This window comes from Coregonus lavaretus, assembly GCF_964263955.1.
Source record: "Coregonus lavaretus genome assembly, contig: HAP1_SCAFFOLD_431, whole genome shotgun sequence".
In the NCBI taxonomy this organism is placed as follows: Eukaryota; Metazoa; Chordata; class Actinopteri; order Salmoniformes; family Salmonidae; genus Coregonus; species Coregonus lavaretus.
The window spans coordinates 317,195-332,720 of record NW_028161378.1 but is presented as its reverse complement, the minus strand read 5'-3'; the positions used below and the strand labels follow the sequence as shown (position 1 = coordinate 332,720).

The 15,526-nt window shown below is 46.8% G+C and overlaps 1 protein-coding gene across 3 annotated transcripts in view; it reads right to left on the bottom strand.

The window, feature by feature from the left end:
- The window catches only part of LOC311120757 (homeodomain-interacting protein kinase 3-like), a 77,010-nt gene that overhangs the window by 5,143 nt on the left and 56,341 nt on the right, over positions 1 to 15,526 (bottom strand). For 2 of the 3 annotated variants that reach the window (XM_084195332.1, XM_084195331.1), the window contains exons 4-9: positions 5,585 to 5,704; positions 4,927 to 5,013; positions 2,090 to 2,274; positions 1,759 to 1,921; positions 237 to 360; positions 1 to 69 (exon numbers count right to left, since the gene is read on the bottom strand). The exon at positions 1 to 69 is cut by the window's left edge and continues 53 nt beyond it. In XM_084195332.1, the coding sequence (XP_084051458.1) occupies positions 1 to 69; positions 237 to 360; positions 1,759 to 1,921; positions 2,090 to 2,274; positions 4,927 to 5,013; positions 5,585 to 5,704 (748 nt within the window). Of the gene's footprint in view, positions 128 to 236; positions 361 to 1,758; positions 1,922 to 2,089; positions 2,275 to 4,926; positions 5,014 to 5,584; positions 5,705 to 15,526 lie in introns of all 3 variants that reach the window. The other variant, XM_084195330.1, reaches the window with a different exon arrangement.

Genomic DNA, 15,526 nt, shown 5'->3' with positions numbered 1-15,526 from the left:
TGACCAGAGGCACAGCAGTCTCCATGCGTACGGAGTAGCCCTGTGGCTTGGCCGTGTTGGTGGGGATTCCTGGAGGACCGAAAAGGGAAATATGTGTTCCACAGTAAGTCCAAGTCAGTAGATTTGGCTACAGAGAGGTGGATGGAAAGGAGGGAAGAAAGAGAGAGGAGGGGGGGAGAAAGAGAGAGGAGGAGAGAGGAGGGGGGGAGAAAGAGAGAAAGATTAAGAAGTCATACCCTGCATCGTTGGGGGGCACAGGATGAGCGCTTGTTGAAATGAGTCGCTGCAGCCAAACTGGCCATTTCCTGTTTGGAGCGGTATCCCAGGGTGCATCACTGAGGGGGCAGAGGGGGCTAAAGCCTGAAGATAAACACAGAGACATGAGCACCCTGACATCTACTACAGAAGCTAATGGGTTAGAACAACACAAACAGAGAATGTCTATCAACAGGGATTTCATCAGCACAACATAGAAGGGGAATTGTGGCCTCAAGGTGTGTTTCTGAGACAAGAAAAAAAAAAAAAAAACATTACCTCTCCTACTGTAAGTCTTGTGACAAATTCCAACATTTAATCCGCATTACCCTCACATCCCCAGTAGATGGCGACCTGCCTTTCTGGAGTCTGAGCCAAACAGCAGGGGCCGTATGCACCAAGCATCTCAGAGTAAGAGTGCTGATTTAGGATCTGTCCATATAATCTTATTAATTATGTTTTAAAAGGCAAAACTGATCCTAGATCAGCAGTCCTACTCTGGGACACTTTATGAATAAACAAAGAACAGAGCAGAAGCCTGTGCCTGTGGTTCAGAGGTGCCTGGCCTACAATATTGAATACAGGGAATTAGGCCTGGGCTGAGTCCAACGTGATCAAATGTCTGGTCAGATTCCAATAAAAAAGTCCACACATAGAACCGGGCCTGGCCCTCCATACACATGACAGTCAACACAAAGCACACTTTGAGAGGCTAATACTGGGAGATCTGGTACATTTTTCCACCAAATACTTCCTGTAACTGGAAGGAATTGGAAGGAGAAGTTAACCTCCATGTAAACACCCAATCAGAGCAGATGCGTTTTACGCATGCAAGGCTTCACTTGTGACCACCCATTCTGTTATTCCCCCAAGGGTAAATTCTGAACACAAATGTACTAGAATTATGGATGGTGTGTTGATACATCAACTTGATTCAATTGGGCTTAAATTTGTGCTTGTGGTATATGAAGTTCAGACGCTATCACATTCACATTGTACTAAAACTCAAATTGACTTCTAGTGTATTGACAATGAATGACTTGTATTTCCAGAAATAGCTCGTTGGGATTTAGAATAACAAAGTGAAAAACATGACAGTGAGGCCAGTTGAGCCCACACACCCGCGCTGTTGCCATGACGTCGCCTTCATGACGTCACGGTGTTGCCACGACAACGGAGCATCAGCGTAACAGGGAACGATGCAAACAAGGTGAACGGCAACAGTCCCACGTGAGGAAGAAGGGGACAATAAAGCTCCATGTCATCCACTCTGACCACCTGGAGGTCTAGGTCATGGGAAAACAACACGCCTTGGTCTAGCTGTTTCTCAAATGGAAAACCTTGTCTGATAAAACTGTCTCCATTCAAATCTAATATAGTCTAACAGCTATAGCAGTGGTACATTGTCATACAGCAGTCTATTCATACAGATGTATAGCCCAACATATAGAAATGCCTCCCTCCAGGTGACAGCTACTGTGTTGATGTGGTGGAGCTGCTTACTTGATTGTGGATGGCGGCCATCTTGCTGAAGGGCCCTGTCAGATTAACCGTGGTGGTGGTCGTGGTCACCGGTCTGATGAAGGGGGCCTTGTTCCGGCTGAGCGTGTCGTAAGGACCGGGACGAGACCGGGTTACGTCCATGATGTGGAAACATGATTTGACACTGAGATGAAGAGAGGAAAGGAGGAGGTTGGAGTTATTTTCATTACAGTCCAGCAGGCCCCAGCTATTATTTATGCTTGTCCCCCCTTTTACAAATAACTAAATGTTTCATCATGTCTCTTCTTTACGAAAAGGACAACCCGTATGAAAGCCAGTGGGGAAAACTCACTGGTTGCTATGGGGGAAGTCGAGCAGGTGTTGCATGGTCATAAAGGAGTGGCTGAGAGCCTCAGCAGGGGCGATCCTCTTCTCCGCATCGATCAACAACATCCTCTTCAGCAGGCCTACAAACTCTCTCCGGTCCACCTTCTCTGCCAACAGGTCGCTACCTTCCAGATTCATCACCAAGTTCACCTGGGAGAGAGAGGCAGGTCAGTGCTCAGGAGAACTGATCTCATCTGTCATCTTTCCCAAATTTTGTGTCTATTTGATCTGGAGAATCTCAGGGAGGTTTTAACTCGGCTTTACAAATCAAGAGGAGAGACCGGGTCAAGTGTTACAACTTTTCATTCCTCTTAATGTAGTGAGTTTTACCCATTTTAATTTGTAAAGTCTTAAAGAGATGTTAAATCCACTTTACAAGTCAAGGGAGACTTGATTAAGGGGATAGACAGCATAAACAGTCACTATGCTAAACTGGATTAATCGTTAGACCTGTTTCCAATGTTAAAAATACCAGACATTTTGCATAAGTTTATCAAAAGTAAAAACATCAAACCAACCATTGTGATAAGAGTAACTTGAGAACGATGAGGCATTTTCCATATCTACATCACACCCCCTGTCTCTTCATATCTACATCATCCCCCGTCTCTTCATATCTACATCATCCCCCGTCTCTTCATCTCTACATCATCCCCCTGTCTCTTCATATCTACATCACCCCCCCCGTCTCTTCATATCTACATCATCCCCCGTCTCTTCATCTCTACATCATCCCCCTGTCTCTTCATATCTACATCACCCCCCCCGTCTCTTCATATCTACATCATCCCCCGTCTCTTCATATCTACATCATCCCCCCCGTCTCTTCATATCTACATCATCCCCCCCGTCTCTTCATATCTACATCATCCCCCCTGTCTTCATATCTACATCATCGCCCCCCGTCTCTTCATATCTACATCACCCCCCCGTCTCTTCATATCTACATCATCCCCCTGTCTCTTCATATCTACATCATCCCCCGTCTCTTCATATCTACATCATCGCCCCCCGTCTCTTCATATCTACATCACCCCCCGTCTCTTCATATCTACATCACCCCCGTCTCTTCATATCTACATCACCCCCCCTGTCTCTTCATATCTACATCATCCCCCTGTCTCTTCATATCCACATCATCCCCCGTCTCTTCATATCTACATCATCCCCCCCTGTCTCTTCATATCTACATCATCCCCCTGTCTCTTCATATCTACAGCATTCTACATTACCCAGTCTCTACATATCTACAGCATTCTACATCACCCCCGTCTCTACATATCTACATCACCCCCATCTCTACATTACCCCCGTCTCCACAAATCTACATCACCCCCGTCTCTACATTACACCCGTCTCCACATATCTACAGCATTCTACATCACCCCCCCATGTCTCTACATATCTACAGCATTCTACAACACCCCATGTCTCTACATATCTACAGCATTCTACATCACCCCCCCATGTCTCTACATATCTACAGCATTCTACATCACCCCCCCATGTCTCTACATATCTACAGCATTCTACACCACCCGTCTCTACATATCTACAGCATTCTACATCACCCCCCCATGTCTCTACATATCTACAGCATTCTACATCACCCCCCCATGTCTCTACATATCTACAGCATTCTACACCACCCGTCTCTACATATCTACAGCATTCTACATCACCCCCCCATGTCTCTACATATCTACAGCATTCTACATCACCCCCCATGTCTCTACATATCTACAGCATTCTACATCACCCCGTCTCTACATATCTCACCACCCCCGTCTCTACATATCTACAGCATTCTACATCACCCCCGTCTCTACATATCTACAGCATTCTACATCACCCCCGTCTCTACATATCTACATCACCCCCGTCTCTACATATCTACAGCATTCTACATCACCCACATGTCTCTACATATCTACAGCATTCTACATCACCCCCGTCTCTACATTACACCCGTCTCCACAAATCTACATCACCCATGTCTCTACATATCTACAGCATTCTACATCACCCACATGTCTCTACATATCTACAGCATTCTACATCACCCCCGTCTCTACATTACACCCGTCTCCACAAATCGACATCACCCCTGTCTCTACATATCTACATCACCCCCGTCTCTACATATCTACATCATTCTACATCACCCCCATGTCTCTACATATCTACAGCATTCTACATCACCCCCGTCTCTACATATCTACATCACCCCCGTCTCTACATATCTACAGCATTCTACATCACCCCCGTCTCTACATATCTACATCACCCATGTCTCTTCATATCTACATCACCCCCATCTCTACATATCTACAGCATTCTACATCACCCGTCTCTACATATCTATATCACCCCCGTCTCTACATATCTACAGCATTCTACATCACCCCCGTCTCTACATATCTACATCACCCCCGTCTCTACATATCTACAGCATTCTACATCACCCCCATCTCGTAAAAACATCAGCAGGGACATTTCCAACCCATGATCTCATTGTAAGGGAATTTCCAGCTGTGGTTTCACCCAAGGCTTGACTTTCAAACTAAGTGTTCGGTGCTGAACCTTAGCATGTCACTTAGCATATGACTAGAGATGTGAGAATGGGTTTTTTCCAGCAATGAGGTGTACGTACATGCTCTAGCTTATTCAGTCAAACAGCTGAAGGTGAACTTCCTCTCTCTCAGACCTACTGCTCTATATCATCTAACCACCTGACCATGAGCTTCCTGAGTTCTAGTTGGAACAGCTGAAGGTGTGCACATCCTGTGGAACAAGACTTACGTGCACTATGTCATCCAAACAGCTGAATATGTACTTCCTTGCTTCCTTTGATTTCATCCCTGTCTCGGTCTCATGCTCATCAGTCGACTGGAGAAAGGGGGAAAGAGAGAGAGAAAGGGAGAGAGAGCGAGCGAGAGAGAGGGAGAGGGAGAGAGAGCGAGCGAGAGAGGGAGAGAGAGAGAGAGGGAGAGGGAGAGAGAGAGCGAGAGCGAGAGAGCGAGGGAGAGCGAGAGAGAGCGAGAGAGAGGGAGAGCGAGAGAGAGCGAGAGAGAGAGCGAGAGGGAGAGAGAGAGAGAGCGAGAGGGAGAGAGAGGGAGAGCAAGAGAGAGAGAGAGGGAGTGAAAGAAGGATTTGGTTTATCCCTTCAGCCTTTATCTCAAGAGTTTGTTCAAGCAGTGAAAAAGAGAGGATGCTTGTGTGGGGATTTTCCTCTCTGGTGTGTGGTGGGAGTAGTGACTGTTTGCTGAGAGGGAGGGGAGAATGTTTGGTGATGGTGTCAGAGATAATACCAAGGTTTGTTTTCGGTGCTGGGCTAAGAGGAGTGTGTGTTTTGGTGGAGACGAGCAAAGAGGAGGGGGTCGGTGTATGGAATGGTTGAGAGAGGGTGCTGGGGGGGGTTCTGTTGGGGATGTATTTTGGGCTCAGGGGTCCTTCTTACCTTCAATCGCCATGCTGCGTAGGGGGAGTCAGACTCCCTGCAGAAGAACCGTGCCGTCTTTGACCCCACATTCAACAGATGCTCCCCGGGCAAACCTTGCGTCTGAGAAATGTAGCGAATCTGTGAAAAGAGGAAGTGAGGGAAAGAGAAAGGAAGATGTGGATAGACAGAGCAAGAGAGAGAGGGAGGGGAAAGAGAAAGGAACAATGTGTTAGGAAAGAACATTCCCTGTTTGCTATGACTGTATCAGATGGGGAAAGAACAGTTCCATATTACAATTTGGCCTCATAATATTACCATAACATCATACAGTCTAAACATCCCATCCCAAGAAAGAACAGTTAAATATTACAATTTCTCCCCATAATATTGCCATAATATCATAGAGTCTAAACATCCCAGCACAGATCTCCTCTCCATTCTTGCGGCGCCTTGTTCCACTGTAAACCGCCCAGTACTGCCCACTCCTCCTATACCCACAGTCCCCCACCTTCATGCCCAGGTGCTGACCTCTTTTCCAGCCTCACACATCCCGAGAACACACTCCATAAACACAGTCATTACCTAGTGGTAATACATGACATGGACATTCAGCTCATGCAAAAGTGCAAGATGGCACAAGTGTCCTTTATACTACCATCACCCTGGGAATGACTGACATGCGTGGGGTAGGGCCCTGGGAATGACTGACATGTGTGGGGTAGGGCCCTGAGAATGACTGACATGTGTGGGGTAGGGCCCTGAGAATGACTGACATGTGTGGGGTAGGGCCCTGGGAATGACTGACATGTGTGGGGTAGGGCCCTGGGAATGATTGACATGTGTGGGGTAGGGCCCTGAGAATGACTGACATGTGTGGGGTAGGGCCCTGGGAATGACTGACATGTGTGGGGTAGGGCCCTGGGAATGACTGACATGTGTGGGGTAGGGCCCTGGGAATGATTGACATGTGCGGGGTAGGGCCCTGGGAATGATTGACATGTGTGGGGTAGGGCCCTGGGAATGATTGACATGTGTGGGTGTGTCCGTGATCTTGGACATGTTTGGATTCTTGGGACGGGGCATTCATTCAGAGCCCTAGCAGTGTGAGAGTATGGCTGCCTGCCTGCATGGGTCGCGTTAACTCAGGCTGCCTGCCTGCATGGGTCGCGTTAACTCAGGCTGCCTGCCTGCATGGGTCGCGTTAACTCAGGCTGCCTGCCTGCATGGGTCGCGTTAACTCAGGCTGCCTGCCTTTATGGGTCGCGTTAACTCAGGCTGCCTGCCTGCATGGGTCGCGTTAACTCAGGCTGCCTGCCTGCATGGGTCGCGTTAACTCAGGCTGCCTGCCTGCATGGGTCGCGTTAACTCAGGCTGCCTGCCTGCATGGGTCGCGTTAACTCAGGATTCTTTATCTTTCTGCGTTTTGTAAACGCAAATCTAAAATGCTTGTTATTGTAAATGCTGCTCAGCTTCAGTCAGGGTTCGCTCCCCAAATCATGATGTAAAAGGACTCATTTCATGCTTTAGTTGCACTTCTCCACTCGGATGAAGTATATTTGCTCTTGTCATTGGATCACCAGCGGGTAATTTCCTCCGTGTAGTTTTTCTCCGGTATAAAATGTAAATGCAAGCTTAATTTCAAGCAAAATATTTGGAAATGTAGCTGGCTACATTCTTTCTATGATCAACATTAGAAATATGATGGCCAATTATCATTTTGCAACAACAACAAAATGGGGGATGGTCTGTTTTAAAAATGCAGATTTCTGAAAGCTAATGCAACACCTGGGTGGTGGGTTGATTATGTCTGTGTCTATCTACTGGGTGGTGGGATGAATCTGTCTGTGTCTATCTACTGGGTGGTGGGATGATTCTGTCTGTGTCTATCTACTGGGTGGTGGGATGATTCTGTCTGTGTCTATCTACTGGGTGGTGGGATGATTCTGTCTATCTACTGGGTGGTGGGATGATTCTGTCTGTGTCTATCTACTGGGTGGTGGGATGATTCTGTCTGTGTCTATCTACTGGTGGTGGGATGATTCTGTCTGTGTCTATCTACTGGGTGGTGGGATGATTCTGTCTGTGTCTATCTACTGGGTGGTGGGATGATTCTGTCTGTCTATCTACTGGGTGGTGAGATGATTCTGTCTGTGTATCTACTGGGTGGTGGGATGATTCTGTCTGTGTATCTACTGGGTGGTGGGATGATTCTGTCTGTGTCTATCTACTGGGTGGTGGGATGATTCTGTCTGTGTATCTACTGGGTGGTGGGATGATTCTGTCTGTGTATCTACTGGGTGGTGGGATGATTCTGTCTGTGTCTATCTACTGGTGGTGGGATGATTCTGTCTGTGTATCTACTGGGTGGTGGGATGATTCCGTCTTTAGCCAACTCTCTTGCTATCTCTCTCAGAATGACCTTCTTGATCCAAACCAGTCAGGTTTCAAGACTGGTCATTCAACTGAGACTGCTCTTCTCTGTGTCACAGAGGCTCTCCGCACTGCTAAAGCTAACTCTCTCTCCTTTGCTCTTGTCCTTCTAGACCTGTCTGCTGCCTTTGATACTGTGAACCATCAGATCCTCCTCTCCACCCTCTCCGAGCTGGGCATCTCCGGCGCGGCTCACTCCTGGATCGCGTCCTACCTGACCGGTCGCTCCTACCAAGTGGCGTGGCGAGAAGCTGTCTCCGCACCACGTGCTCTCACCACTGGTGTCCCCCAGGGCTCAGTTCTAGGCCCTCTCCTATTCTCACTATACACCAAGTCACTTGGCTCTGTCATATCCTCACATGGCCTCTCCTATCATTGCTACGCTGACGACACACAACTAATCTTCTCCTTTCCCCCTTCTGATAACCAGGTGGCGAATCGCATCTCTGCATGTCTGGCAGACATATCAGTATGGATGACGGATCACCACCTCAAGCTGAACCTCGGCAAGACGGAGCTGCTCTTCCTCCCGGGGAAGGACTGCCCGTTCCATGATCTCGCCATCACGGTTGACAACTCTGTTGTATCCTCCTCCCAGAGTGCGAAGAGCCTTGGCGTGACCCTGGACAACACCCTGTCGTTCTCTGCTAACATCAAGGCGGTGACCCGATCCTGTAGGTTCATGCTCTACAACATTCGGAGAGTACGACCCTGCCTTACACAGGAAGCGGCACAGGTCCTAATCCAGGCACTTGTCATCTCCCGTCTGGATTACTGCAACTCGCTGTTGGCTGGGCTCCCTGCCTGTGCCATTAAACCCCTACAACTCATCCAGAATGCCGCAGCCCGTCTGGTGTTCAACCTTCCCAAGTTCTCTCACGTCACCCCGCTCCTCCGCACACTCCACTGGCTTCCAGTTGAAGCTCGCATCTGCTACAAGACCATGGTGCTTGCCTACGGAGCTGTGAGGGGAACGGCACCTCCGTACCTTCAGGCTCTGATCAGTCCCTACACCCAAACGAGGGCACTGCGTTCATCCACCTCTGGCCTGCTGGCTCCCCTACCTCTGCGGAAGCATAGTTCCCGCTCAGCCCAGTCAAAACTGTTCGCTGCTCTGGCACCCCAATGGTGGAACAAGCTCCCTCACGACGCCAGGACAGCGGAGTCACTCACCACCTTCCGGAGACATTTGAAACCCCACCTCTTTAAGGAATACCTGGGATAGGATAAAGTAATCCTTCTACCCCCCCCCCCCAAAAAACAACAACATTGTAAAGTGGTTATCCCACTGGCTATAAGGTGAATGCTCCTATTTGTAAGTCGCTCTGGATAAGAGCGTCTGCTAAATGACGTAAATGTAAATGTAAATGTCTGTGTATCTACTGGGTGGTGGGATGATTCTGTCTGTGTATCTACTGGGTGGTGGGATGATTATGTCTGTGTATCTACTGGGTGGTGGGATGATTCTGTCTGTGTATCTACTGGGTGGTGGGATGATTCTGTCTGTGTATCCACTGGGTGGTGGGATGATTCTGTCTGTGTATCTACTGGGTGGTGGGATGATTCTGTCTGTGTCTATCTACTGGGTGGTGGGATGATTCTGTCTGTGTATCTACTGGGTGGTGGGATGATTCTGTCTGTGTATCTACTGGGTGGTGGGATGATTCTGTCTGTGTATCTACTGGGTGGTGGGATGATTATGTCTGTGTATCTACTGGGTGGTGGGATGATTCTGTCTGTGTATCTACTGGGTGGTGGGATGATTCTGTCTGTGTATCTACTGGGTGGTGGGATGATTCTGTCTGTGTATCTACTGGGTGGTGGGATGATTCTGTCTGTGTATCTACTGGGTGGTGGGATGATTCTGTCTGTGTATCTACTGGGTGGTGGGATGAAGAACAGGGAGGTTTATGAGAGAAGTTGGAGAGAGAGGCCTGTCTGACGTCAGTCACACCAAGGTGTCAGGGAAAACATCCATTAGAGGCTGAGTGCTGCCCTGGGGCGAGAGGAGGGCAAGAGGGGCGTCGGCATTCCACTGGGGTGGAGGAGTTGTGGGTGAGAAGGGCTAGGGGAGAGGAATGAGGGCTGTGTTTGCATTCTTGAGACTGCAGGGCACTAGCCCCTAAACTAGCCTATTTGGGACCCTGGGTCTTGGACAGGCTTAACCCTGCCTATGTTTGGGCTCAAATTCAATGACTTATAGGTTTCAAGGATTAATTTAAGATATCTTTTAAAAAGAAAATGTAATCATCTAACCTCATATGGATCTAAATGCCAAAGCATACGCACAGACATAAAATCAATTACAGAGATGAGATGATATGAACAGAGATATGTAGTGCGTGTGCGTGTAGCTCCACTTAGTCATGTCAATACATCTAGGATTAACATCTTACCAATTCAATAAACTCTTAAATTGGCTCCCTCAAGTCTCCTGTACACAGAGACAAGTCTCTACCTCTCCGTCTGAGTCCACAACCATCACTAGTTAATAAAACACACTGTTCTTATGAGATGGCCTTCTCTGGCTAACACTGCCTGCATAACCATGAGGACCCAAGGTCTGTGTGTGTTTACAGTAATGTTTCCCTCTCTGGCCATCAGTGTTAATGTTATTCCCTTTATCTGTCTTCAACCCAGATAGAAATATGTCAAGTCTGACTTGGTAATGCGGAAGGGAGGAAATATGTCAAGTCTGACTTGGTAATGGGGAAGGGAGGAAATATATCAAGTCTGACTTGGTAATGGGGAAGGGAGGAAATATGTCAAGTCTGACTTGGTAATGGGGAAGGGAGGAAATATATCAAATCTGACTTGGTAATGCGGAAGGGAGGAAATATGTCAAGTCTGACTTGGTAATGGGGAAGGGAGGAAATATGTCAAGTCTGACTTGGTAATGGGGAAGGGAAGAAATATATAAAGTCTGACTTGGTAATGGGGAAGGGAGGAAATATGTCAAGTCTGACTTGGTAATGGGGAAGGGAGGAAATATGTCAAGTCTGACTTGGTAATGCGGAAGGGAGGAAATATGTCAAGTCTGACTTGGTAATGGGGAAGGGAGGAAATATGTCAAGTCTGACTTGGTAATGCGGAAGGGAGGAAATATGTCAAGTCTGACTTGGTAATGGGGAAGGGAGGAAATATGTCAAGTCTGACTTGGTAATGGGGAAGGGAAGAAATATATAAAGTCTGACTTGGTAATGGGGAAGGGAGGAAATATGTCAAGTCTGACTTGGTAATGGGGAAGGGAGGAAATATGTCAAGTCTGACTTGGTAATGGGGAAGGGAGGAAATATATAAAGTCTGACTTGGTAATGGGGAAGGGAGGAAATATGTCAAGTCTGACTTGGTAATGGGGAAGGGAGGAAATATATCAAGTCTGACTTGGTAATGGGGAAGGGAGGAAATATGTCAAGTCTGACTTGGTAATGGGGAAGGGAGGAAATATGTCAAGTCTGACTTGGTAATGGGGAAGGGAGGAAATATATAAAGTCTGACTTGGTAATGGGGAAGGGAGGAAATATATCAAGTCTGACTTGGTAATGGGGAAGGGAGGAAATATGTCAAGTCTGACTTGGTAATGGGGCAGGGAAGAAATATATCAAGTCTGACTTGGTAATGGGGAAGGGAGGAAATATATCAAGTCTGACTTGGTAATGGGGAAGGGAGGAAATATATCAAGTCTGACTTGGTAATGGGGAAGGGAAGAAATATATAAAGTCTGACTTGGTAATGGGGAAGGGAGGAAATATATCAAGTCTGACTTGGTAATGGGGAAGGGAGGAAATATGTCAAGTCTGACTTGGTAATGGGGAAGGGAGGAAATATGTCAAGTCTGACTTGGTAATGGGAAGGGAGGAAATATATCAAGTCTGACTTGGTAATGGGGAAGGGAGGAAATATGTCAAGTCTGACTTGGTAATGGGGAAGGGAAGAAATATATCAAGTCTGACTTGGTAATGGGGAAGGGAGGAAATATATCAAGTCTGACTTGGTAATGGGGAAGGGAGGAAATATGTCAAGTCTGACTTGGTAATGGGGAAGGGAAGAAATATATCAAGTCTGACTTGGTAATGGGGAAGGGAGGAAATATATCAAGTCTGACTTGGTAATGGGGAAGGGAGGAAATATATCAAGTCTGACTTGGTAATGGGAAGGGAGGAAATATATAAAGTCTGACTTGGTAATGGGGAAGGGAGGAAATATGTCAAATCTGACTTGGTAATGGGGAAGGGAGGAAATATGTCAAGTCTGACTTGGTAATGGGGAAGGGAAGAAATATGTCAAGTCTGACTTGGTAATGGGGAAGGGAAGAAATATATCAAATCTGTTTTGGTAAATGGGAAGGAGAACATACAGTGCATTCGGAAAGCACTCTGTTCATATTTCTTTCCACCAAAGGAAAAATGAAAAAAGGGAACGTTTTTGCGAGTGAAATTATCCTCCACCGCACATACAGTGCATTCGGAAAGTATTCAGACCCCTTCACTTCTCCCACATTTTGTTACGTTATAGCCTTATTCTAAAATGGATATAAATAAAAATGTGTCCTTATCAATCTACACACAATACCCCATAATGACAAAGCGAAAACAAGTTTAGACATTTTTTAGAAATGTATAGAAAAATAAACAGAAATACCTTATTTACATAAGTATTCAGACCCTTTGCTATGAGACTTGAAATTGAGCTCCGGTGCATCCTGTTTCCATTGAACATCCTTGAGATGTTTCTACAACTTGATTCGAGTCCACCTGTGGTAAATTCAATTAATTGGACATTATTTGGAAAGGCACACACCTGTCTATATAAGATCCCACAGTTGCCAGTGCATGTCAAAGCAAAAACCAAGCCATGAGCTCGAAGGAATTATCCGTAGAGCTCCGAGACAGGATAGTGTCGAGGCACAGAAAATGTCTGCAGCATTGAAGGTCCCCAAGAACACAATGGCCTCCATCATTCTTAAATGGAAGAAGTTTGGAACCACCAAGACTCTTCCTAGAGCTGGCCGCCCGGCCAAACTGAGCAATCAGGGGAGAAGGGCCTTGGTGAGGGAGGTGACCAAGAACCTGATGGTCACTCTGACAGAGCTCCAGAGTTCCTCTGTGGAGATGGGAGAAACTTCCAGAAGGACAACCATCTCTGCAGCACTCCACCAATCAGGCCTTTATGGTAGACTGGCCAGACGGAGGCCACTCCTCAGTAAAAGGCACATGACAGCCTGCTTGGAGTTTGTCAAAAGGCACCTAAAGGACTCTCAGACCATGAGAAACAACATTCTCTGGTCTGATGAAACCAAGATTTAACTCTTTGGCCTGAATGCCAAGCGTCACGTCTGGAGGAAACCTGGCACCATCCCTACGGTGAAGCTTGGTGGCAACATCATGCTGTGGGGATGTTTTTTAGCGGCAGGGACTGGGAGACTAGCCAGGATCGAGCGAAAGATGAATGGAGCAAAGTACAGAGAGATCCTTGATGGAAACCTGCTCCAGAGTGCTCAGGACCTTAGACTGGGGTGAAGGTTCACCATCCAACAGGACAAAAACCCTAAGCACAGAGCCAAGAAAACACAGAAGTTGCTTCGGGACAAGTCTCTGAATGTCCTTGAGTGGCCCAGCCAGAGCCCGGATTTGAACCTGATCGAACATCTCTAGAGAGACCTGAAGATAATTGTGCAGCGACGCTCCCCATCCAACCTAACAGAGCTTGAGAGGATCTGCAGAGAAGAATGGGAGAAACTCCCCAAATACAGGTGTGCCAAGCTTGTAGCGTTATACCCAAGAAGACTCGAGGCTGTAAACGTTGCCTAAAGTGCTTCAACAAAGTACTGAGTAAAGGGTCTGAATAGTTATGTAAATGTGATGTCCGTTTTAAATTTTTTAATTTTTGCGGAAAAATCTAAAAACCTGTTTTTGCTTTGTCATTATAGGTTATTGTATGTAGATTGATGAGGGGGGGAAAAAACAATTTAATCAATTTTAGAATAAGGCTGTAACCTAACAAAATGTGGAAAAAGTCAAGGGGTCTGAATACTTTCCGAATGCACTGTATGTCAAGTCTGACTAGGTAATGGAGAAGGGAGGAAATATGTCAACAATCTCATAGATAAATGCCCTGGAAATGAGCATAGCGAAGAAAAACTGTCCGAGGCTGGAAAGAAGACAGGATGTGTATTTATCTACGTGTGTGAGGGTGGTAGAGTAGAGATGAGGGAGTGGACTCATTGCCATTCCTTGTGCTTGCATCATGGTGCTGCTCTCATTTGGTTCCTATGAAGGCTTGACATGAACATCAAGAGGCTGCAGCAGTACACCTCACCCACTGTGGCCTTAAACTCTCTCTCTCATTCTGAGTATCTCCTCCTCCGCCTCTCTCCTCTACAACATTGGTATGAAGAATGTGTGTGCGTGTGCATGTTTACGTGAGTGAGTATGTGTGTGCATGTGCGAGTGAGAATAATTCCTCTCTGAAGGGAAAAACTCATTTTCCTGGAAGGTGTGTCACTGCAGTCTTTGTAGGACGCAAACAACCAACTATACAAAACGGGCCCAGACCTGCAGTACAACACAAACACAGACACAGACACAGACACAGACACAGACACAGACACAGACACAGACACAGACACAGACACAGACACAGACACAGACACAGACACAGACACAGACACAGACACAGACACAGACACAGACACAGACACAGAGACAGACAGACAGACAGACAGACAGACAGACAGACAGACAGACAGACAGACAGACAGACAGACAGACAGACAGACAGACAGACAGACAGACAGACAGACAGACAGACAGACAGACAGAGAGAGAGAGAGAGAGAAGAGTGAGGAAAAAAAGTATTTGATCCCCTGCTGATTTTGTACGTTTGCCCACTGACAAAGAAATGATCAGTCTATAATTTTAATGGTAGCTTTATTTGAACAGTGAGAGACAGAATAACAACAAACAAATCCAGAAAAACGCATGTAAAAAATGTTATCAATTGATTTGCAGTTTAATGAGGGAAATAAGTATTTGACCCCTCTGCAAAACATGACTTTGTACTTGGTGGCAAAACCCTTGTTGGCAATCACAGAGGTCAGACGTTTCTTGTAGTTGGCCACCAGGTTTGCACACATCTCAGGAGGGATTTTGTCCCACTCCTCTTTGCAGATCTTCTCCAAGTCATTAAGGTTTCAAGGCTGACGTTTGGCAACTCGAACCATCAGCTCCCTCCACAGATTTTCTATGGGATTAAGGTCTGGAGACTGGCTAGGCCACTCCAGGACCTTAATGTGCTTCTTCTTGAGCCACTCCTTTGTTGCCTTGGCCGTGTGTTTTGGGTCATTGTCATTCATTTTCAATGCCCTGGCTGAGGGAAGGAGGTTCTCACCCAAGATTTGACGGTACATGGCCCCGTCCATCGTCCCTTTGATGCGGTGAAGTTGTCCTGTCCACTTAGCAAAAAAACACCCCCAAAGCATAATGTTTCCACCTCCATGTTTGACGGTGGGGATGGTGTTCTTGGGGTCAT